At 24.5% G+C, this 26,237-nt stretch overlaps 7 protein-coding genes across 7 annotated transcripts; 1 reads left to right on the top strand and 6 right to left on the bottom strand.

Moving 5' to 3' along the window:
* Window positions 1–667: 667 nt before the first annotated feature.
* On the top strand, window positions 668–2,149 carry PCHAS_0115400 (fam-a protein; the record flags this gene model as incomplete). Its single annotated transcript, XM_016798391.1, has 6 exons — window positions 668–792; window positions 907–1,129; window positions 1,220–1,289; window positions 1,436–1,545; window positions 1,649–1,867; window positions 2,015–2,149. The coding sequence occupies 6 exons, from the start codon at window positions 668–670 to the stop codon at window positions 2,147–2,149; spliced, it is 882 nt and encodes a 293-aa protein (XP_016653050.1).
* Window positions 2,150–2,960: 811 nt separating this feature from the next.
* On the bottom strand, window positions 2,961–4,087 carry PCHAS_0115300 (CIR protein; the record flags this gene model as incomplete). The annotated part of the gene is made up of 3 exons (XM_016798386.1): window positions 2,961–3,053; window positions 3,143–3,940; window positions 4,076–4,087. 3 exons carry the CDS (start codon window positions 4,085–4,087, stop codon window positions 2,961–2,963), a joined length of 903 nt encoding a protein of 300 aa, XP_016653049.1.
* A 2,294-nt stretch (window positions 4,088–6,381) lies between these two features.
* On the bottom strand, window positions 6,382–7,530 carry PCHAS_0115200 (CIR protein; the record flags this gene model as incomplete). The annotated part of the gene is made up of 3 exons (XM_016798380.1): window positions 6,382–6,516; window positions 6,621–7,388; window positions 7,516–7,530. 3 exons carry the CDS (start codon window positions 7,528–7,530, stop codon window positions 6,382–6,384), a joined length of 918 nt encoding a protein of 305 aa, XP_016653048.1.
* A 3,464-nt stretch (window positions 7,531–10,994) lies between these two features.
* Window positions 10,995–12,195, bottom strand: PCHAS_0115100 (CIR protein; the record flags this gene model as incomplete). Its single annotated transcript, XM_016798372.1, has 3 exons — window positions 10,995–11,087; window positions 11,193–12,026; window positions 12,163–12,195. 3 exons carry the CDS (start codon window positions 12,193–12,195, stop codon window positions 10,995–10,997), a joined length of 960 nt encoding a protein of 319 aa, XP_016653047.1.
* A 1,505-nt stretch (window positions 12,196–13,700) lies between these two features.
* Window positions 13,701–15,614, bottom strand: PCHAS_0115000 (CIR protein; the record flags this gene model as incomplete). Its single annotated transcript, XM_016798369.1, has 3 exons — window positions 13,701–13,744; window positions 13,853–15,479; window positions 15,600–15,614. 3 exons carry the CDS (start codon window positions 15,612–15,614, stop codon window positions 13,701–13,703), a joined length of 1,686 nt encoding a protein of 561 aa, XP_016653046.1.
* A 2,492-nt stretch (window positions 15,615–18,106) lies between these two features.
* PCHAS_0114900 (CIR protein) lies at window positions 18,107–20,149 on the bottom strand (the record flags this gene model as incomplete). Its single annotated transcript, XM_016798360.1, has 3 exons — window positions 18,107–18,193; window positions 18,281–20,002; window positions 20,132–20,149. The coding sequence occupies 3 exons, from the start codon at window positions 20,147–20,149 to the stop codon at window positions 18,107–18,109; spliced, it is 1,827 nt and encodes a 608-aa protein (XP_016653045.1).
* Window positions 20,150–22,446: 2,297 nt separating this feature from the next.
* PCHAS_0114800 (CIR protein) lies at window positions 22,447–25,895 on the bottom strand (the record flags this gene model as incomplete). The annotated part of the gene is made up of 3 exons (XM_016798353.1): window positions 22,447–22,758; window positions 22,849–25,743; window positions 25,875–25,895. 3 exons carry the CDS (start codon window positions 25,893–25,895, stop codon window positions 22,447–22,449), a joined length of 3,228 nt encoding a protein of 1,075 aa, XP_016653044.1.
* Between the last annotated feature and the right edge of the window lie 342 nt (window positions 25,896–26,237).

Below are 26,237 nucleotides of genomic sequence, written 5' to 3'. Positions count from 1 at the left end.
CCTAAACCCTGAACCCTAAACCCTGAACCCTAAACCCTGAACCCTAAACCCTGAACCCTAAACCCTAAACCCTAAACCCTGAACCCTAAACCCTGAACCCTAAACCCTAAACCCTGAACCCTAAACCCTAAACCCTAAACCCTAAACCCTAAACCCTAAACCCTGAACCCTAAACCCTGAACCCTAAACCCTGAACCCCCTAAACCCTGAACCCTAAACCCTGAACCCTGAACCCTGAACCCTAAACCCTGAACCCTAAACCCTGAACCCTAAACCCTGAACCCTGAACCCTGAACCCTAAACCCTGAACCCTAAACCCTAAACCCTAAACCCGAAAACCGGTACAACGCATAACATATAAAAAATTATTGTATTAGAAAAATTCTAAACAAAATATTTTTCACGCTCTATAATTTTTTTAAGTTGTTTTTCTTCCCTTACAATGATTTATTTAAATAAAAAATTTACTATTTAAATAATTATATAAATTTAATATTTTTTATTTTTTTATTTTATTAATTTTTTATTTTTTTTATTTTTTTATTTTTAAATAATTATTAATATTTTATAAATTCCTTTCATATTTGTTTACTTATATTTTAAATCTCTTATAATATAACATGTTTGTAATCTTTTTAAATTAATACTTTACTTATCGAATCCAAAAATGAATAAAAGATATATTACGATTGCTTTGACACTTTTAAGTCTCACAGGATATATGCAAAATGTAGCATTTGCGAGCGAAACTGCTTCAGATGGTGCTGCCGGACCAGCAAACCAAACATATGTGTATGAAAAAATGAAAATATATATACATATTATATAAATATGCATATTCGTCAAACGCATCCCTTCATAATCATTAAAAATAATCTCCCTTTCACCAATAATATTTATATGCAGATTTGATGAATACGACGACGATGTGATATGTGAAAACTTAGAAGAAGCTTCAGTAGCAATGGATCATGCAAAAGAATCATCAACATTTTTACTAAAACTTGCTGAGAATATGGAAGGTTACTCGCTCGATTCTTCAGGAAATGAAAATAGACCTATATATTCTAAGAAAATTGGAATTATGGATATTGGAAGGCTTCAGGTTACCATCCCATCTGCCTCTAAGGTATCAAATATCAAACAATATTTAGCATATAAAAATAACTTAAAAATAAATAATCATTATTATATATATCCATATCTTTTTTTTCATTAGTACGCTGATGTAATAAATACTATCTGGGATTACAATGATAAACAAAAATTGGATGACATATTTATTATTGGTACATAAAAAATAATCAATAAATTTAATATATGGCTATCACTATTTACCCATCTTTCGATTTTCTATTCTTTGACTATTATTTTCATTAATATTTTATTATATTCATAATATTTCATTTATATGTGCAAAATAATTATTTTTTAGGATACCTTGCTCGTGTATACACCCCATTTTTAGTCATAATGGAGCACGGTAACATAAATCAAACGACTAGAACCATCAGAAAAAGAGTTGGTGTAGCCGCAAAAATTAAAGTAAGGAGCGTTTTCCCCATTATTCCTCTAAAAATATTATTATTCATATTATTATACATTAATTTACACAATACATATATTTTTGTATTCACTAATTTTGTAGGTATCAAATGACACAACTGTAATTGTGTGTCCTACAAGAGCTATAAATTATATCGGTGCTATCGTTAAAAAAACTAATTTGATAGAATTTTTACACAATACAAAACCAATCGAAACTGACATTAATGCTGAGCAAGCATTAGTCAAATTGTGTTCTAACATAGCCGGATATATAATTAAACACCGCGACGATAGCGTTGAAGTTACTTATATAAACGCTGTAAGCAATCTCAAAAAATAATAATATAATCATTTTTTTCTCATTTTAACATTCATTTTAAGTGTCTTTCTCTATATCTCATATATTTTATGATATTCACACACAAAATATTGACATATTTTATATATTTATCCATTTTTTTCGTAGATTTGTGAGTTTAGAAATTATAACAACAATAAAAGAGATAGAGATATTACATATACAAATATTCTAAACTTAGCAAAAAGCATGGGATCTAATAAAAAACAATATCCCCCAAGTAAATATCTTTCGACACTTTAATATTGGGATACATATATTAATAAAATTAAATTCTCTTTATACATAATGCTTATTTAAATTACCATCACAACATTTTTTCGTTTTAAAAGTGATTATTTAACATGTAATTTTTCAGCACTTTTCATTAAAATATATTGAATGTATTTAATTTGTGATTAAATCAAATAATTAATCCTATAATTCAATTATATTTTCCGTTTTATTACCCTTTATATCAATTCGATCACTTTTTTTACATTAAAAATTTTTGTTTCGTATTTATATTATTTTCATTATTATCATAAAACTTAATTTAATAATTAATTATATATCAATATAGAAATATCATAAAATATATCGATCACCATCCCCAAATTAATATACCTATCATTTAGTTTTATCTTTATTATTTATATTTTTTCCCTTAATGTTTGTCTATGAAATCCTTTACAGAACCCAAATAATCAATACTAATATAAATATCAAACATTACAAATTCTATCATTTTTAAAACTTCTTTCCTATATATATTTTAAAAAGTTTCTTAAATTAATAAATATTATCAAATTATACAAAATTAAATGTAATGTAGTACTTAGTCCTAATCCTTATATGGGTTCCATAAAGGCAACCTTAACCCTGACCCACAACATAAAACTATACAAAAAATATCCAAAAACAGACAATAATACAATAATTATACATATAAAACTTTATATTTTATTGATTATATTATTTGATTATTCTTATAAATCCAAAAATTGTGATCAAAAATTACTTATTTCCAAATAGACAGTTTCTTAACATATATCAATAATCACCACTCTTCGAATCACATATAATGATCCACATTCTTTTTTATTTTTTTTATCTTTTCTCTTGAATGTATCCTTTTAAGTCGTTTATCAAATCCAAATAATGAATACTAATACAAAATGGTAAACATATTATATATTTTTTGATAATCACATATAAGGAATTATGAAAATATTTTTTTAATTCCTTATTATTTACCTTATAAGCAACTCCCAAGAGAATAGGTATTGCAAATATCAATAAACCTGGAATTAATTTGCTTGCTATCGACGAACTTGATGATGCATGTTCAAAACTTTGTGGTGTTTTTATCTCTGAAAGAGTTGGCATATCCTTACAATCAATACATTTTTTACCACATCCATTTTTAAATTTATTATAATCAGTTGATAAACTAAGCAATATTTCTCTATATGAATTATTTCCAATAATCCTAGAATCTTGATTAAGATTTTCAAAATTGCTAGCAAAATCGTGAGCATCTTTCGAACAATTTGTGTAATTTCCTTTTTTTTCATCACATCCAGTATATAATTTACATAAATTTTCCAATGGTTCATAAAGTTTAGATATATCTTTAATATCCATAACCTTCATATCTTGTTTTTTAATAATATCCTTGTAACTATTATAAGCATTAACATTAGGTAATTTCAAAATATGCGTCTCTATGCCATTTATATATTTATTATGAAAATCATTTAGGTCGCTAGTTCCATTTTCGCTTCGTTGATTTAGTTTATAACATAACCATAAAATAGCGTATTGAGCAATTTTATCATTTTCTATATTCCCTCCATCATTAATACTGGCAAAATTTATTATTAATGTTAAAAAAGCAGAGATAACCATTTCTTCATAACTATTACATTTTTGCTTTTTCCCACCATCCGTGAAAGGACAAAAATTGTTGAATGACGGAAAATTATCACTATCAAATTCGGAATTATTCGGTTTCACAACAAGATTTTCATCGAACCCTTTAAATAATTGACACTATGAAAATATTATAAAAATTAATAAAATATATATTAATATAAATGTCACTAAAATGAAGATTAATGAATTTATAAGCGATCTAACATATGAATCACATGTGAAGAGCATATTTTATTTAAAAAAATTATATACCAGGGTATCCATTGTAATGAAATTATGTTATAATTTGGAGATTATGTGGGATGACAATTTTATATATATATGAAATATATGTTGTATTTACTTAAGCTCTTTACATATCTATTATCTTTCGTTAAACATATTATTCTTAATTTTAACTTTATATAAAATAATAATACAGTAGTGTTAGTAAAATCATATTATAATTATTTTATGGCAATTAGCTAAATCACCTTAAATAGGGATTGCTTAATACACTTTTACCATATGTATATATGATGAATTTTATACAAAAATGCTATTATTACGATAATTCTTAAAAGTATATAAATAGTTATTTAATAAGATTGGTTGCATTTTTATATACTTGTTTCTTATAATATATAATATACAATATAGTTTTTTCTAAAATTATAGTATTTTCAAATTAAGTTGTGTTATTTACATCTATTTGAAAATTACGTAAAATTATATTATTTTTATTTAATATAGATAAATTGATAATCCATTTTAATATGTTCAATAACTTTATTATTATTCCTACGTACATCAATTTAGAAATATACCTTATTGGGTTATTTTATAATATATTTTGAGCATCTTTTCTACGGTTTAAGCAGCAATTAATACTGAATCCATATTTATTGAGCTAATTATAAGCTCAAATAAGTCTTTGAATGCAAACCATTTTTAAAATAATATATAGTAAATATTAAATATATAACACAAATAAGTATTGATGCAAATTTTAAAGCATAATAAAAAAAATGTGTAATTAGATTGTTATATTGCGCTTTGAGAAGAAAAATATATGATATATTTGCTCTTTTAATATATATATATTTTCTAAATCTTCTCCATTGCTCATCTTATCTCATATATTCTATTGTTATAATTACCAATGTACATGCATTCAAGTAATTTATTAAAAGTTCTATGATAAAACAATACTATTTTATATTAAAAAAACCATGATTTACAAACACTGATAATATAATACATACTAATATGGAATAATAAAAAGACATTTAATATAACTGATGCTTTAACCCTTTTTCCATCGATCCAGTTTTTTATAACATAAAACCGTATATCCTAAATTGGGTTTTTAACAAAATATGTGACATTGATCATTTATAATGCACTATTATATTCCACTGATTTATTATTAATTCAATAAAACATATATTTATATATTTATGTTAGAAATTATCATATATAATTTTTTACTGAATATTTATAAAAAACAATTGTATGTAGCATATAATAGGGATTTAAGGGGGCAATTATTATATGCTTTAAATATATTACTATTAATTTTTTCAATAACAAATTATTTTATAAAATATATATTTTTTAATCATTCATTATGTTATAATATTTTTATTCTTAAAAGTATATAAATAAATTTATAATTGAAAATTAAGTGAACCATTCCAACAACATCATATTTATGCAGATCATAATAATATAAATATATTTTTTAATTGTACTTTTGAGTTTATTTACCTATAATAATAAACGAATTTACTTATTTATCATTTTAATACTTATATAGAGTTTTAAAATCAGGTTCATAGAATCTGAACCTCAAAATAAAAGTTATTAATTAAATTTATCATATAAATAATCGTTTTTTCTTTTAAAACAAAAAAAATAAATTAATAAATGACATATGGTCGGATTACATATGTTTGTATATATTTAATAATCACATTTTCTCATCAACTCAACAACTTCTTTTTTCATTTATCATACACTCCATGTGGTACTGAGAGATGAAATCATAATAAATATTTTCTTATATGCCCCTTATTTTCACCCAGATTACCATATTAAACGTTGCAATTGTTCAAATCGATGTTGTCTTATAGAACCAAATCGGCACTTTGGATTCATCTTTCGATGTCGATTCCAATATTTGATCAATTGATCTATAAACCATTAATCATAAATTAACAATAAACACAAAAAGTGCATAGTTCAACATATTTACTATTAAGTTATATTAACACGAAATGCAATTATTATAGTTTGCCCTATACATATTTAAAACAATTACTTAAACTAATATATTATCAAATTATACAGAATTAAACATAATTTAACACTTAACTATAACCCGAATATGGGTTCCACAAACACAACTTTAACCCTGATTCACAACATAAAAACATACAAAAAATATATAATAAATATACATATATAACTTTATGTTTTATTGATTGCATTATTTAAATATTCTTATAAATCCCAAGATTATGTTCCAAATTATGGTCAAAAATTGATTATTTCCAAATAGTCAGCCTTAACATATATCAATAATTATTACTATTCCTGGAATAATCCCTCTCTTCGAGTAATAAATAATTATACACTTTCCTCTTTGCTTTTTTTCGTTTTTCTCTTAAATATTGTTTTTGAGATCGTTTACCAAATCCAAATAATGAATACTAATATAAAAATTGTAATCGTATATACATTTTTTGATAATCCCATATAAAGAATTACAAAAATAAATTTTAAAGATTATATTTTTAAATTCCTTTTTATTTACCTTATAAGCAAATTCCAAGAAAATAGGTATGACAACAAATATAAATGTAATTGGAATTAACGTAACTTTTATTGAAAAACTTCGTGGATAAACTGTGAGGAGTGGAAAACGACCACATCCTTCTTTTTTTTCATAGCATAGATTTATAAAATTATAATAATCAGTTGATAATATAGATAATATTTGACTATATAGACTGCCTTCAGTATCAGTACCATTATTATTATTATTAAAGAGTATTTCATATTCTTCAGCAAACTTGTTGGCATCATCCAAACATTGTGTGCAATCTGGTTTGTCTCTATCAAATTCATTATACATTTTACATAACGATTTAAGTGCATCATAAAATTTAGATATATCTTCAATTCCCGTATTCATCGATAATAGTTTACTCTTTATAGGATCCTTATAGATATTATAACCATTAGTATCTTTTATAGATTTAATATAATTATCATCGCCATTTATACAAGTATTATAAAATTCCATTACATTGCCATCACTCTTTAGTTTTAACGTATAAATTAGCCATATCATAATGTAATGAAAAATATTGGTATTACTATTTACATCTTTCGTAAGCGACGAACCATCCCCAAAATTTTGTATAAATAACCAAAATGATATAGCATTAACTTTATCGATATCATTATCACAACTTTTGTTAGTGAAAAAGTCTTTGAAATATGTATCATCCTTAAAATTATAGTTTCCATTATCTAATTGATCGGGAAAATCACCCCATACAGTCTTGAATCTTCTACACTAATAAAACGTTTAAAAACAATTATTAGAAATGTGCATGATTAAAATAAAGTTTAATGATATTTATATATAATAAAATATCAAAAAACGTAAAGGAAAAAAATTTTATTAAAAAAAATGCATATACCATATTTTCAGTCATTGTGATGAAATTTTATTTTTGATTTGTAAATTGAGTGGGATCATGCTTTTTTATATACACTGCACCAAATATGTGACACAAATACTTTATCCTTATATATGGCAACTGTCTGTAGTTAAATATATTATAATTTTCTCAATAATTAAATTAGTATAGAATAACAAAATAATATTATTACTAAAGAAGCGCTCTATTTCTTTTTATGATAATTGGCTATATTACATTAAATAGAAGGTTGTTTAATACACTTCCGATTAAATGTATGTATGATCCGTTTTATACAAAAAATATTATTTTTACTAAAATGTGGTATGGCTTTATTATAAAAATGCATATCCTTTTTTAGTAAAAGATTTTCTAAAGCATAAGTGCTGAATAAATCTAAAAAGTTAAGAATTAGCCTATTATTATAATCATTAAAAGTATATAAATAGATATTTAATAAGATATATTAAATATTTATATACTTGTTTCTTATAACATATAATATAGTTTTTTTCTAAAGTTATAGAATTTACAAAATAAATTGAATATGCATAATTTTAATATTGATTTTATTTAATATAGATAAACTCATAACCAATTTTAATAAATCCAATAACTTTATTTTTATTCCTATATACTCAATTTAAAAATATATTTTATTTGATAATTTTATAATATATTTTACGCACCTTTTATACTATTTAAAACGACAATTAGCACTAAACCCGTATTTGTTGAGCTATTTATAATCTTAAATAAGTCTTTGAATGCATATTGTTTTTAAAATAATACTTAGCAAATATTAGTTTATAACACATAAATAACTATTGATGCAAGTTTAAAGTATAATTGAAAACTAAGTGGAATTAGGCTGTTATATCACCCTTTGTTAGGGGAGAGATAAAAGATATATTTTCTCTTTTAATATATAATTATTTGATAAATGCTTTGTATTGTTCATTTCTATCTTATTTATTCTAATTTTCTAATTGTCAATGTATATACATTCATATAATTTATTAAAAAATTTATATTTTATTAATTATATGATAAAATATTGCTATTTTATATTAAAAAGTGATGAATTACAAACACTAATAATATAATGCACTTTAATGTGCAATAATAAAAAGGAATTGATAAAATTGAATCTTTAACTGTTTCCCATCATTCAAGTTTTTTAGAATATAAAACCTCATATCCCAATTGGGATCTTTAACAAAATATATAACATTGATGCCTTTATAATGCACTGTTATATCCCATTGATTTATTATTCATTCAATAAAAAATATATTTATATATCTCTGTTAAAAAATACATTATATTTTTATATGATTTTTTACTGAATATGCATAAAAAAACATTCTATATCGAAATGCATGAAGAGATATAAAGGGGCACTTTTTATATTTTTTTAAAAACTTTATTATGAAATATTTCAATATTATTTATTAGTAAAGTATTTTATTATATTATATCTGTAAGCATATAATAATAATGCTATTCTATCTATAATATTATTTGTCATTATTAAAGAAAAATATGATATGAAAATTTATTAATATACTTATATTTTATCTTTAACTATTTTAAAATATAATTTATTTATACCTCAAAATTATAAACTTAAAATATTGTATATATAGTTCAATTTTTATTGTGTTATTAAAAATGTTAGATGCATAATATGCCTTTTATAGATAACGCTGTATTGTCGAACCTCGATCGATTGTTTATGAATCTATATTTTATTATTATATATTAGCAGTTTGTTTAATTAATGTTACAAACACATATATTAATCTGAATATATATTGTAATATAGAGGAATATTCAAAATGGTTTTTATTATAATCTATAGATGCCTATTCAGTTTTGTTATTACAGTTTTGTTTGGGAACTTTGTAATTGAAATTAAAATAAATATGATACAAATAATAAATTTTTCTAATATGTTTCATCAAATAAAGAAACATAATGTGCTATTCATGATTCAATATCGCCCCTGATTAACAAGACTTATATAATAAATAATAAGGATTCTTATATATCGTTATCCAAAAATTACCAATAAAATGTAACATGTGAAGTTATAGTATTGCCAAATTTAATATATACGAACGAATTAGATATAGTATTATGGCTTATGGAAATATGTTCAGTACACCCTTTCATATTAATGGCCATCCCCCTTTGGGGGGTGCATATTTAGGAATAATCTCAAGATTAAACATACGAGATGGAGCATATATTTAATCACCATTTATAGAACAACAATATTATAAATTACAAATATATTATTTCGTAATAACAATATATTTAAATTCCAAAATTGAGAATTTGCATATGTAATATCCTAATATATATTATTAGTTAAAAAAATTTTATTATTATGTGCTTTTTCGATAAAATTAATATTAGTATTTAATTATATGAAATTTTTACAATAAAAAATATTTTAATATTAGTTATAATTATTAGAACAAAATATGATATGAAAATTTATTAATATATTTATATTTTATCTTTTAACCATTTTAAAATATAATTTATTTATACCTCAAAATTATAAAACTTAAAATAGCGTATATTTAGTTCAATTTTTATTGGGTTATTAAAAATGTTAGATGCATAAAACATCATTTATAGATATCGTTGTATTGTCGATTCTCGATCGATATTTATGATTACCTATTATATATTGTAAATGCTTAATTAATGTTTAAAACACATATGTAATCTGAATATATATTGTAATATAGAGGAATATTCAAAATGAATTTTATTATAATAAAAGCTATATATATATATATTATACTTTATGGAAATATATGCTATGTGACCCCTTTCATATTAATGGATACGGTCATTTGGAGATGCATATTTGGATTTCATTTCGGGATTAAACATACGGGAATGGTAAATATATTTTATCAACATTTACAGACCCAAAATATTATCAAACTATAAAAAATTATATTATAATATATTCCGAACCATAACTCAAAGTCCAGATACAGTGAACAAAACAATAACCCATAATGCATAACCTTGACCCATAAAACATAAACACCTCGGTATCAAGAATATTAGAATCGAAAAAAATTTAATTATATATATTTTTTGATTTTGCAACTTTATGTTTCATTATTTTATTTGTATTTTTTTAAATCATTTTTATATAAACAATAAATATTATTAAAAATTATACAAATTAAATGTAATGTAGTACATAACCCTAACCCATAACATAAAAATCATATAAAAATTATACAAAAAACATGCAAAATTATGCAGGAGTGCAATAATTTACACATATAGCTTTATATTTTATTGATTATATTATTTAAATGCTTTTATAAACACAAAAAATATGCTCCAAAATTATGGTCAAAAATGACTTGTTTCCAAATAGACATATTCTTAACATATATCAATCATTATTATTCTTCCTGGAATAATCGTTAATCTTCGAATCATATATTAAGTTCCATTTTATTCTTTACTTTTTTTAATTTGTTTCTTATATATTGTCTTTGAAATAGCTTATCAAATCCAAATAATGAATACTAATATAAAAATGGGAAAATTATTATATATTTTTTGATAAACCCATATAAGGAATCACAAAAATATAAATTAAATATTATACTTTTTAATTCCTTATTATTTACCTTGTAAGAAACTACCAAGAAAACCGGTATTGCAAATGTCGATAAAACTGGAATTACTGTGTTTAATATCGACGAGCTTGATGATGTAACCTCAGAACCTTGTAAAGAACTATGTGTATTATCTTGTACATGACTTGGCGTAGATGTTTCTACAGAAATTTTTTTGGGGGTTAATTCTGGAAGAGGTTGAAGATTGGGGCATTTATTTTTAAATATATTTTTTAAATTATCATAATCATTTGATAATGTAGATAACAATTTATTATATGAACTGTTTTCTTCATCATTAGAATATTTATTGAGGTCTTCAAAATTTTGAACAAATTCATTAGCATTTTTCGAACAATTTTTGCAATCCAAATTTTTAAGATGAACTAGATAATACAATGATAATAACATACCAAATGGATAATTGAATTTAGATATTTCTTTAATATTCATCAAATCATTATTTCTATTTATAATTTCCTTATAAGTCAGACCATCATCACCATTTATATTCTCATTATAACTGTTATTATTTACTATATATTTAGTATAAAAATCACTTAATTTCATGTCACTATATTCTGACTTTTGATTTAGTTTATAACTTAAAAATAAAATAGCGTATTCGGCAAGTTTATCATGTCCTAAACCATACTTCTTATAATTTTTTAGTAAATGAATAACACCAGAACTAGCCATTTTTAAATAATCATTATGACAATTACCTTTTTCCGGGGGATTCCCGTAATAACAATAATCCTCGATTGATCCGTGTGTTTTATCAAGCATTAATTGACCTTGCTCCGTCTCATAAAAATAGTCATTGATCTTAAAAATATCATCATACTACAAATATATTTTATGAATTAAACAAAAAACGTATTAATATAAATGCTAATCAAATGAAAATTAATATAATTTATGGACGATACAGCATATAAAACACATGCGAATATAATATTTTATTTAAAAAATTGTATACCACATCCTTAATAGTATGATTTGACTGTGCCATAATTTGAAGATTATGAGGGATAATAATATTTATATATATTATGTAAATATTTGTTGTATCTATTTAAGCTCATTGCATACCAATTATATTTCGTTAAACATGCTATACTTATTTTATGACAATTATCTAAATTACCTTAAATGGAGAATTACTTAATATACTTTTGCCATATGTATATATGATACATTTATGCAAAAAATACTATTATTACTATAATCCTTAATAATATAAAAATAGTTATTTAATACGATATATTACAGTTTTATACACTTGTTTCTAAGATTATAGTATTTTTAAATTAAGTTACATGCTCTATTTTCTATTCAAATTAGATAATTTTATATTATTTTAATTTAATATAGATAAATTCATAACCAATTTTAATAAATCCAATAACTATATTTTTATTTCTATATACTTCAATTTAGAAATATAACATATTGGGTTATCTTATAATATATTTTGAGCATCTTTCTACGCTTTAAAATAACAATTAGCACTGAAACCATATTTATTGAGCCATTTTAAGCTTAAATAAGTTTTTGAATTCAAACCATTTTTAAAATATATTTAGTAAATATTAAACATATAACACAAATAAGTATTGATGCAAATTTTAAAGTATAATAGAAAGTTATGTGCAATTAGGTTGTTATATTGCACTTTAAGAGGAAAAGATATGATATATTTGCTCTTATAATATATAAATTTAGATAAATATTCGTTAAATGTATTATATAGTTCATTTTATCTTATATATTCTATTGTTATAGTTATCAATGTATATGATTCAAGTAATTTATTAAAACCCCTAAGATAAAATAATGCTATTTTAAATTTAAAAAATTATGATTCACTAAGTACTGATAATATAATACGTGACAATATGGAATAATAAAAGACATTTAACATTAATTGAGACTTTAACCCTTTCTTCATTTATCCAGGTTTTTATAATATAAAAATACATATCCCCAACTGTATCTTTAACAAAATATGTAACATTGATAACTTTATAATGCACTCTTATATGTTATTGATTTATCATTCATTCAATAAAACAAATACTTATCCATCTATGTTAGAAAGTATCATATATAATTTTTTACTGAATATTTATAGAAAACAATTGTATGTAGCATATAACAAGGATTTAGGCGATATTATTATTTTTTTTTATTTTATTATTAATTTTTTAAATAACAAGTAATTTTATAAAAATATATTTTTTATTCATTCATTAGTTTAATAACGTTTTTATTCTTAGAATTATATAAATAAATATATAATTGAAAATTAAGTGAACCATTCTAACAACATCATCTTTATGTATATATTATAATAATATATAATTTCGTATTATAAATATATTTTTTAATTATACTTATGAGTTCATTTATCTATAATAATAGTAATAAACGAATTTACTTATTTATTATTGTTTTATATTTATATGTACTTTTAAATATAGAACCCTGAACCCTAACCCCTAAACCATAAACCCATCACACAAATTTATAACCTTTTTCATCCTTTGCGATTTTTTCAACTTGTTTTTTCTTCTAATTTCGAAACGCTAACATTAAAGTAGTGAAAATATATAAATATTTGTTTTTTTACGCACTCAAAAAATATGTTGTAATATATATTTTTTAACTTTTATATTTTATAATTATCTTATTATTTATCTTATATGAAATTCCAAAAATAATGAGAATCGAAATAAATCCAGCTACAATGTAAATTATTATATTTCTATTAAAAATTGGATTCAATACTTGTATTGTTATGTCATTTATATTTGATTTTGAATATCCTAAAGGATTATCGAAATATAAAGTTTTAATTTTCCGAGGCGGTTTTATACCATCTTCTAGCGTGGTTAAATTATTTTGAGATTCATTTTTCAAAGGCATAAAAACATGCTTTGTATTTAAGGATTCATCTTCTTCACCTGGAAAATCCTCCATATGGTCATTTAACGCCACCATTTGGGGGCTTATTCCACCTATAGTGTTTAATCCACTATGGCTATTTGATTCACTATCTTGCCAATTTGAATCCCCCTCTAAATCTGGCAATCGATATGTTTGACCGCTTAATCCATCAGATTGACCATAAACATCACCACTTAAACCTGACAATCGATATGTTCGACCGCTTAATCCATCAGATTGACCATATAAATTACCTTCTTTACCTTTCAATCCCTGTGTTAGGCCGATTATCTTCTTCACATTACCATGTGATATCTTCGTTATGGGGCTTATTCCACCTACAGTTTCGAATCCATTATTGCTATTTAATTCAGTATATTGCCCATTTGAGCCACCCTCTAAACCTTGCAAGCTATTTCTTAAATTTCGTTGATCCCCCGATATAATTGGATATCCATCTAATGAATCTTTCAATTTCTCCATAAATTTTACTGATTTATCGGTTGTAGAATCATATTCATTCTTCTCACCATCTTTTCTAGACAATGAATATCCTTGATTACCAGGTAATATATCGGATGGTTGACCAGATAAACTATTTGTGGGAGATGTAACAATTTTTGAATCTTCAGGTTTCGCTTTCTCAGCATTCAATTTTTGTCTTTTACTTTTGCAAAAACTCTCACAGCTTTCCCCTCCATCTAGCAGCTTCAATTCTGGAAGATCATTTTTATTATTATTAGTTTCTCTAAATTTATCATAATCACTTTTTAAATTTGACAATACATTACAATATGGATTACAATACTCATGATACCTAGGGCCAGTCTTAGCATATTCTTGATACAGGTTAGCACATTTATTAGCATATTTTATGCATTCATCGGCGTTTGAAGGGTAATCACATTTATTAATTGCATCACATATTCCTTTAAGTAACGCATAAAGTTTGTTCAAATATGAAAAATAAATTTTCATCATACCTCTTTTTTCTTTTATGGAATCATAATACTTTCCAAACCAAGGATTTCGTGTAAGCATGTTATAAATATCATCTACTCCAATTAATCTATTCGGATTTTGATTATTTTTATAACATAACCATAAAATAGCATATTCAGAAAGCCTATCATTTTTTAATTTTTCCTCATAATCATCAACGCCATCAAGAATTTCTAGCAGTGATATAAAAGCAGATCCAAGAATTTTTCCATTACTATCACATTCTCCTTTTCCCCCCTTTCTATTGGGAGCACAATATGCTCCATACATTTTATCCTTAAATTCATACTTTTCAGATACCGAATTAAAGATAACATTCTCATCGATCTCCTTAATTGCTTCACACTACAAATATATTTTACGAATTAAAGAAAGAATGTATTAATATAAATGCTACTAAAATGAAAATTAATATAATTTATAGCCAACGTAGCATCCGAATAATATAAGAAAAATGATATATACCACTTGCTTAGACATTATAACGAAATTCTGTTATAATTAGGAAATTGGGAGATGATATTATTTATATATATTGCATACAATATGTGGTGTATATACTTAATCTCTTTACATGGCAATTATCTTTCGTTAAACATATTATTCTTAACTTTTATTTCATATAAAATAATAATAAAGTAGTACCACTAAAATCATACTATACATATTTTATGGCAACTAGCTAAACATCTTAATTTTCATTTCTTTGAGTCATGTTTTACTAATTTATATATAATACAACATGTGCATGACACTACTATTTTTTTTAATAAAAAACTTTCAAATATTATATACTATACACATATAAAGAACTAACAAATAATATATATTGTATTTAAATTGTTAAAATGTTCGTTATGTCTCATTACTTGTGTATCATTAATATATTTATGTATTCTATTATTTTGTATAATATATTGAATCTTATTTATAATCAATATAAAATAATTTTTATTTTAAATATAATATTTAAAAATAAATGGTGTGTATTTATTTTCCTAAATGTGTGAAATATAGTGTGTAAACGTTTTGATTTATTTATACCGATTAAAAGCATTTTAAAGTGTGCAATAATTTTTTATATCCTAATATCCATCTATATATATGCATTATAACGGATAATTGTGTGCATATTTATTTATCTTTTTACGATTAAAAAACATATCATATAAGATTAAGTTATTCGAGCTAGTTATAAAGTTAAATATTTCACTTTATAGAATATTATTTAAGAATAATAATTAGTATATATAATAAAGCGGTTTTATGACATCAAAATGGGCTTAATAAAACTGTTTTCATATAAATTACTTTAAACTGGGTATTTGTTTAATTTTATAATCGTACTAATACTTCGGTTGGAATGGCCAGTTAATGTGGGAAAATGCAACATAATTTACCTTTTACATACCCCAATTTCACTAGACCCCAAACATATGTATTCCATATTTTATAATAAAAAGCTATACTTTTAAAGATAATTATATAATCATTAATAGAATTGTTATTTGGGCTGGTAGTGCTAATGCTAATATTAGCACATTAAAAAAATACTAATTCAAAATTGTAATATTTCATTTGGCATTCTATGCATACAATTTTAATTTTATCATGCCTTTAAGAATATATATAATGAATTTATACCCATATAGGGCATCAAATACACATAGTACATTTGTTCATATTTAGTAACATGCAAATTTATTATTACTATTGTTGTTGTATTGGCATACCCCTCTATAGTACAATGAGATAATTAATGCACTCAAAAAGAGTACTTTAAGCCAATTAATAATTTCCCTTGTTCCATTGCTTTAATAAATAACATTTTAGAGCATATATATTATTTCGTAATAACATATATTTAAATTATAAAATTGAGAGTTTGTATATACATGATATCCTAATATATATATTATTATATAAAAAAAATTATTATTATGTGCGTTTTCAATAAAATTAATATTATTATTTAATTGTATGAAATTTTTATAATAAAAATTTTTTTTAATATTAGTTATAATTATTAATGAAAAATATGATATGAAATTTTATTAATATATTTATATTTTATCTTTTAACCATTTTAAAATATAATTTATTTATGCCTCAAAATTATAAAACTTAAAATAGTGTATATTTAGTTCAATTTTTATTGTGTTATTAAAAATATTAGATGCATAAAACATCTTGTATAGATATTGTTGTATTGTCGATTATCGATCAATAATCCATGCATATATTTTTTATGGCTATCTATTATATATTGGTAATATGCTTAATTAATCTTAAAACACACGTATTAATATCCATATTCAAAATAAATTTTATTATAATCTAAAACTATATGTATATTATACTTTATGGAAATATATGCTATGGGGCCCCTTTCATATTAATAGATACGGTCATTTAGGGCTGCATATTTGGATCTCATTTCGGGATTAAACATACAGAGATGGTACATATATTTAATCAACATTTATAGATGAATAAATATGATCAAACTATAAGCAATTTAATAAAAATATAATCATAACCCAACCCCTTAACACAAGCCCTTAATCACAAACCTTCAACTTTACAAAAAATATAGACAATTAAATTTATATTCTATAGTGTCTCGTTTTCTTTTATAAACAAAAAAAATTGACAAAAAAAATTAACAAAAAAAATAACAAAAAAAATTAACAAAAAAATCACAAAAAAATCTACAAAAAAAATTAACAAAAAAATCACAAAAAAATCAACAAAAAAATCACAAAAAAAATCACAAAAAAAATCACAAAAAAAATCACAAAAAAAATTAATTAATAAATGGTGCAGGGCCTCTTGCATAAGTTTGTATATATTTAATAATGGAATTTTTCCCCATAAACGGAATTTATAAGTTTTAATGTGTGTTTTTTTTGACTATATGGTTTTATAGTTATTTGTATCTTCTTTCTTCTATCACTTAAGTTTATAACTGTTCATGTCGTTTTATTTACACCAAACAAATTTGGAACTTTTTTCATTTTTTTTCTTTTTAATTTCTTTCTCCGGTCAAATACCAAAAACTAACATAAAATTATAAAAAATGAATAATATTTTACAGTGAGGAAATATTTTAAAAATAGTACACATCATAATTTTCTTTTATTTACCTTGTACATAATAGCTAAAGTAATGGATATTATAATAACTATAATTGGAATTCCAATTTTTTTGTATTCTTTGAATATATATATATCACCTATTCCTATTGTTCCATTTCCTTTTATTCCATATTCAGAATTTTCTGCTTTAATCACTGGATCTTCCACTGGTTTTTCAAGTCCTTGACCGCTTTTATCCGAATTTTGGCTTCCAGATGATGTTTGAGGTGAATCTTTTTGGAGTGATGATGGGTTATCCTCATCTCCTCCTGATCCAGATTTACTATCATCTGAATCAGCAGGGGAATCTACTTGTTTAGGATCGGTACTTATATTATTAATAATTTCGTTTAAAAAACTACTATATTCATTGTAGATACCTTCTAAATTAGTCAAAGATGTATTATATAAATTCTTAATAGTATCTGCGCCCTCTGTAATTCTTTCCTTAATCTTTTCAAACGAAGTAATTGCACCATTTAATATCCCCGTGCCTTTTAATGCGATACTAAAAATTAATGGTCCAGTATTAAAAGGATCCCCTAGCGTACTTTGAGTTTCTTTTTCTATTGAAACCCTATCTGAGCCACCTTGTTCACTAACTGATCCTCCATTATCATCTTGTCCACCGTCTGATCCACTACTTGATTTCCCTGGTTGTCTATCTTTGCCACCTTCCACATTATCTGAACTTACTGATCCACCTTCTGGGCCTCCTTTTCCAATATTGGGATCAGCCGATTCACCATTTTCTCCATCACCTATACTTACTTGACTGCATTTCTCACCACTTGGAGCTTCGGATTCTTTGCCTCCACCATTTATATTTCCTTTTTCACCCCCGGTACACATTATCTCACTTTTAGAGCCCTCTGGGCCTATGTCTGAATCATTTGGTTCACTTTGAGAAAATTTTTCTGATTTATGAGATTCTTCAGGTGGTAATCCTGGTGGGTTCGTTGGTTTTGACGTTGTAGCTTTTTTATGGAGGGAATTACATATTTTTTTATTGAATTTATATGATATAAAACTTCTCACCGCGTTCATCTCTTCTCCATCTGGTTTTGTAAGTTTTTGAAGATTAGTTGCTAAATTATTGTTTGAATTATTTTTATTAATAGCAGAATTTCTAAAATCATCATATATACCTTTTAATTTATTCAATAAATGAAGATATGATTTGCATTCATAAATGTTTATATAAAGGGTTCTATATTGATTAAGGCAATTTTCAGAATATTTAGAAAGTTTCTTACTTTCGGAACCGTTATCATTATAATCTGTAATTATTTTACATATATTATTAAGTAATTTATAAAATTCGGCCATATACTTAAGATTAGCTTCTTTCAAACCCATTATCATATCCAAAAGATCCCAATAACCCAATCCTACTTTATAATTCTTTAAATAATTATCATAAGCCTGATTTAAAGTAGTACCATCCATATATTCTGCTGTATCCTTTTGGCCTATGCTTTTGAGGTGCATCTTATATAATTTATCACTTAGCCACATCAATAAGCATTCATCATAATGACTATACTCATTTGTTTTTATTGATCGTTTGAATATCATAATTATATATGCGGCCAAAGCATTAATACTATCTTCATTTGTTTTACAATCACTATTATGGCAATATGATTTGATGCTTTTGTTTTTGTTAATTTCCTTTATATCGACCTTATTACCAGCAAAATATTTATCAGCTTTAATAAGAAATTCACACTAAGAAATATTTATAAAAATATAAATTAATTCAAAATATATTCAAATAAATTTTATATTTTTTAAATATAAATTAAGCATAATAAAATTAAGGATAGAAATCTTTTATTTTAAAATAACGTTATTTACCATTTTTTGGGGGTCCATTATAATGGATTTTCTTTAATCTGTAATATTGACATAATATTGTTTTTATATAAAACATATGCACTGCACCAAAATAGATTAAACAATGGGTCGATTTTTTTATATAAAAATGTCAAGCTTAAACGAATTATTAGTATTATCTTCAATAATAATATTAATTTTAAATTAGCATACAATAATATAATAAAATAAAACATATATTCATTTTTATCATATTCGGAATAGCTTCATTGTATTATTTTGTGAATTTTTCAATAAGGTTAAACAAAACAAATTTTCTAATTATTATACGTTCTTACATTAGAGAACTATGGATTTTCTTGAATTATAGTAAAATTTTCACCAATTTTATATTATTATAAATATATAAAGAATTAAAAATGTGTTATTCTATAATTGTTAAAAATGTATTTGTATCTCATTATTTGAATTCCATATGTTGATATAAATTATTATTCACAGTGAAATATTACATTTTTTTATATAATTTCTAATAAATACAAAACACATTTTGTGTTTAAATTTAATATTTTCCTTTTATATATATGAATTAAATATAATATGCTTATTTATCTTAATTAATAATTCACTTTATAATATGTAATAACTTTGCTTATGTACTAACATTTCTTTATATGTAAATATAATAATGAATAGTTTTTAGTGCACATCTTATTTTATTTTTAAAATTAAAAAAAACATAATATACAAATATATTGATCGAGGTATTACAATTAAAATGAATCATGATATAAATTCGTTTTAGAATCATAGTTAGTATTTATAAAGCGTATATTATTCTTTTCATTCCTATAATTCATTTAGCATGTAAATCATTAAGAAATATATTTTAAACAATAAAAAAAATAAATATAATTTAAATGTATTATTTTTTATTTTAAAATTGTATCATACTTTGATTGGAATAATGAATTAATTGGGGATCCAATATAACACGGATTACCATTTTAAGGGCACACTTACACTTATAACCTAAACATATATTATGTATTGTATATTTTATAATAAAATATTTGCATTTTTAATGGAAACTTTAGAATTATTAATAAAATTAATGTTATATTGCTCGGTTGGGGTGATTCTAATATTAGCGCATTAAAAAAATACTAACTAAAAATTATAATATTTATCTGACCCTATGCATAAAATTTTAATCTTATCATGAATTTAAGAATATATTTATGAATTTATACCCATATAGCGTATCAAATTAACATAATATATATTTTCGTATTTAGTAACATACTAATTCATTATTGTTAGTGATGTACCAGTGTATGCTGCAATGAGATAATTAATGACTCAGGAGGAATGCTTTAAACCAATTACTAATTTTCCTTGTTTCATTGTTTTAAAATATAAAATTTTAGAACGTATATATTATTTCATAACACTATATTTTAATTACATATTTGATAGTTTGTATATTAGTTCAAAGAAAATATATTACTATGTGTCTTTTCGATAAAACTAATATTTAATTATATGAAGTTTTCACAATAAAACAATATTTAAGTATTAATTATTAGGTAGTACTTTATTATATTATATGGATAGGCATATAATAACGATATTCTATGTATTATATTATTTATTATTATTAGAAAAATTATTGGAACAGAATATGATATGAATAAATACAAACATATAATGAAAACATAAACAAATCTCTGTCGTTATTTACATTTAAATGGTTTTTAATTTATTATATTTTATTTAACCCTTTTTTGCAAATTTTTTTTTCATATATTGGCATGCAATAATTTTATATATAAATATATCTCAGAATATACAACATCATGTTTATTATTTCTGGTAAATAGTACAAAATATTAATATTGATAAATGTAATCCCAAAAAATAATCAAATTACAATAGTAAATCACAAAAATAATACATATAGAACCAATATATTGAAAGACATGCCAATTTATTATTATATGAAACCAAAAAATGAAGTATACTTAATAAGAAACGCTTTATTTTGTCGTATTCGTTTAGCAGGTGACAAGATACCTTTTGTATTGAAACAATACAATATTTTGACTTTTATAAATAATAATTAAAGACAAAGAAATATTATAATTAAGTTATAATAGATAATTCCATCATATAGAAAAATTGTTTCATGTTTTATTATAAAATAAGAAATAAACTCTTGATCTGTATCATATATATACAATACTTGTTTATATTAATAGACAAATTTACTATTTATAATTCTTTAATTTTATACATTTTTTAATTCGATTTAAAATATAAGTTAATTAAATTTATCATTCTATGAAATCGCGCTTTCTTTTATAAACAAAAAAAATCAACAAAAAAATTAAATTAATAAATGGTACAGGATCAGCCTGCATAAGTTGGTACATATTTAATGATGGAGATTTTTTCCTATTAACGGAATTTATTGATTTTTTAGTCTGTTTTTTTTGACTAGATGATTTTATAATTATTTGTATTTGTTTTTTTCCATCACTTGAGTTTATAACCATTTTTGTCGTTTTATTTACACCAACCACATTTATAACCTTTGTCATGTTTTTTTTTCTCGTCATTTCCTTTCGCCATTCAGATGACAAATACTAACATAAAAATGTGGAAAAATATATAAATTTCGACAATAATGAAAATTCTTTAAATGTATTGTATTTAGTGATTATATTATTATTTACCTTACACACAATTAATAAAATAATGGGTATTAAAACAAGTATAATTGGAATACCAGTTATACTACACTGTTTAGATGTACAACACGCTAATGTGGTATTCATAAAAGTTATTTCAGGTTTACAATCCTCAGATCCATTCCATGTAGTTGGAATTATACTCCATGTTTTTTTCAAATTGGGGTCAGGACTTGATGATTTTACCAATTGAAGATTTGTTTTGTCAATTTTTTTTTGATCAGATGTACCGTCTTGTGGGTTTTGCTGCGTGGTAGGTTGTGATTGGGAAGGTGGTTGGTTTTGTGATGTTGGATCTATTGGTGTAGTTGACTTTGTATTTGCTGATGGACCTTTTGGGGAATCTGGAGGTGATGATGGATCTTGTGGTGGAGGTTGCGACGGATCTCCACTTTTTTGCGAGTTATCACTATTTTGGGGTGGCTTATTATCTAAGTTGCCTGATTTGGGAGTATTAGCTTGTTTAAATTCGTCAGTTATATTATTAATAAATTCACTAAAATGATTTATGGATTGATCGTAAAAAATTTTAAAATTATCCTTAACCTCATTAAATGCATTATTAATTTTATCCTTAGCATCTTTGAACTTTTGTTGATGTTCATTAACAAATTTTGAAGCTTTATTAAATTTGTCCATTCCATTAAATACGAATTTAAAAAGGGGTTGCCACAAATCACTTGATCCGTCACTGTTATTTCCTTGATCATCTGATCCAGGATTACCTCCTTGATCACTACTTGGGCCTCCTCCTTTACTATCTGTATCTCCTCCTCCACCACCAGTACCTCCTCCTTCACTATCTTTGACACCTTGCCCATTATCTGAACCTCCTGATCCTCCTTGACTTCCTTGTTCGCTACCTGGCTCACTTCCTGATCCACTACCTGGCCCACCTCCTGATCCTTCTTTATCATTTTGCCCACTACCTGTATTTGATGGCCCCTTATCTGCATCTCCTGATCCATCTTGGCTTCCTTTATCCCCATTTGATCCTTCTTGGCTTCCATGATTAACTTGTAAATCACGTGTCTCTCCTGGTTCACCACCTCCACCTACTTGGCTACCAGTATTTTCTTGATCACCCATTCCACCATTTGAACCTACTTTTCCATTACCAGTTATACCACCCGTACCTTCTGCTCCACTACCTGTTCCGCTTCCTGAATCTTCTGTCCCATCATTTGAACTTCCTTGTAAATTAACTGTAATTCCTGGTGCACCAGGTGATTTTTCTTGATCGCCATTTGCTCCACCACTTGTATCTCCTCCTTGATGGCTTGTAGTTCCTTGGTCATTTGTACCTTGTTGACTGGTATCTGCACCTCCTTGGGTACCATTAGGTATTTGACCATCTGGTACATTAATTGTGCCTCTTGTTCCACCACCTGAACTTCCTTTATCATTTTGTATACTAGCCGGTTCACCACCTGTTCCAAGACCTGCACCTCCTCCCCCACTGCCTGAATCTCCTATTCTACCATCTTGCCCCCCACCTGATACACTACCTGGATTTCCTGTTCCAGTATCTGTACCTTTTGATGTATCTATTTTATCTTGTTTAGTTTCGGATCCATTGCTTGAACCGTCTTGAGTATCTGTATCAATTGGGGGTTTATCTATGTCTTTTACATCATCTTTTAATTCGCTACCACTCTTTATTGGAGGATTTTTATCTTCGGATGGTTGATGGTCTTGCTTATCTTGAGAAATAGGGTCTGAAACTTTTAATTTATCACCTTTATTGCCTGTGTCAGGTATATCACTTCTTTGAATTCTCTCTTTTCCTGTATTTTCTGACGTGGTTGGATTAGTTTCTTGTGCCTTATCTTGAACACTCGGAATATCTGCTTGATTTTTTGGAGTACCTGAATTACTTGCTGGATTATTTTGACCATCATCTGAATTTTGTGATATAGCCCCATGTTTTGATAACTGATCCGATGTACCACCAGATATACCTTGAGAGCCAGGTGAATCTTTTTGAATATTTGAGGCCGGTGCTTGGGATAATTGTGGTGCTAATTGTTGTTTTGGTTCTTTTATTTCTGGTTTTTGTGTTGGTGGTGTTTCGCGTTTACTATCTTTTAGTTGGTTTGAAGGTTGTAATGATGATTTTTCCGGTTTTTTTTTTTTTTTGGGGAATTTACATTCTGAACCGCTGAAATCATATGTTTTAAAACCTCTCACCGCTTTCATCTCTGTTCCATTTCCTAGTGTAAGTTTTTGAAGAATAGTTTCTAAATTATTTTTTGAACCATTTTTCTTAATAGCAGAACTTCTAAAATCATCATATAAGCCTTTTAATTTATTCAATAAATCAAGATATGATTTGCATTCAAAAATGTTGTTATAAAGGGTTCTATATTGACGACGGCAACTGATAGAATTTTTAGAAAGTTTCTTACTTTCAGTACCGTTGTCTTTATAATCTACAATTGTTTTACATATAATATTAAGTAATTTATAAAATTCGCTCATATACTTAAGATTAGCTTCTTTCAATCCCTTTATCATATCCAAAAGAACCCAATAATCCAATCCTACTTTATGATCCTTTAAATATGTATCATAAGCCTGATTTAAAGTAGTACCATCCATACGTCCTTCTCCAATATTTTTGGCTTCTTTGTGTATCTTAAACAATTTATCACTTATCCACATCAATAACCATTCATCATAGTTACTATACTCACTTTTTTTTTTTATTAAATTTTTGAATTCCATATGTATATATAAGGTCAAAGCATTAATTCTAGCTTCATTTTTTTTACAACGATCATTACGACAATATCCTTTGATGCTTGTTTTTTTGATAATTTCATTCGTATCGAGATCTTTACCATTAAAATAACTATCACCTTCGAGAAGTAACTTACACTAAGAAAATATTTATAAAAATATAAATTAATTCAAAATTTATTCAAATAAAATTTGATATGATTTGAATATAAGTTAAGCATAATAAAATTAAGGATAAATATGTTTTATTTTAAAATAAGGTTATTTACCATTTCTGTGTGCTTCCTCATTGTAATGGAATTTTGTTTTTAAACTGCAGATTGACATCATATTGTTTTTACATAAAACTTATATAATATACCAAACTAATTTATACGGTGACATATCTTTCTATATGAAATTTCCAGTAGTTAAGCGCACTATTAGCATTATTCTCAATAATAATATTAATTTTAAATTAATATACAACAATATAATAAAATAAAACATATATTCACTTTTACTACAATTTAGATAAGTATCCTTATTTTGTTATTTGTTCGAAACATTTTTATCATATGCGAAATATCGCTATTCTTAATAATATTTGGAATAGCTTCATTGTATTATTTTGTGTAACTTTTCAATAAGTT

Source organism: Plasmodium chabaudi (assembly GCF_900002335.3).
Source record: "Plasmodium chabaudi chabaudi strain AS genome assembly, chromosome: 1".
Taxonomy (NCBI): Eukaryota; Apicomplexa; class Aconoidasida; order Haemosporida; family Plasmodiidae; genus Plasmodium; species Plasmodium chabaudi.
This window is presented reverse-complemented; position numbering and strand designations above follow the sequence as displayed.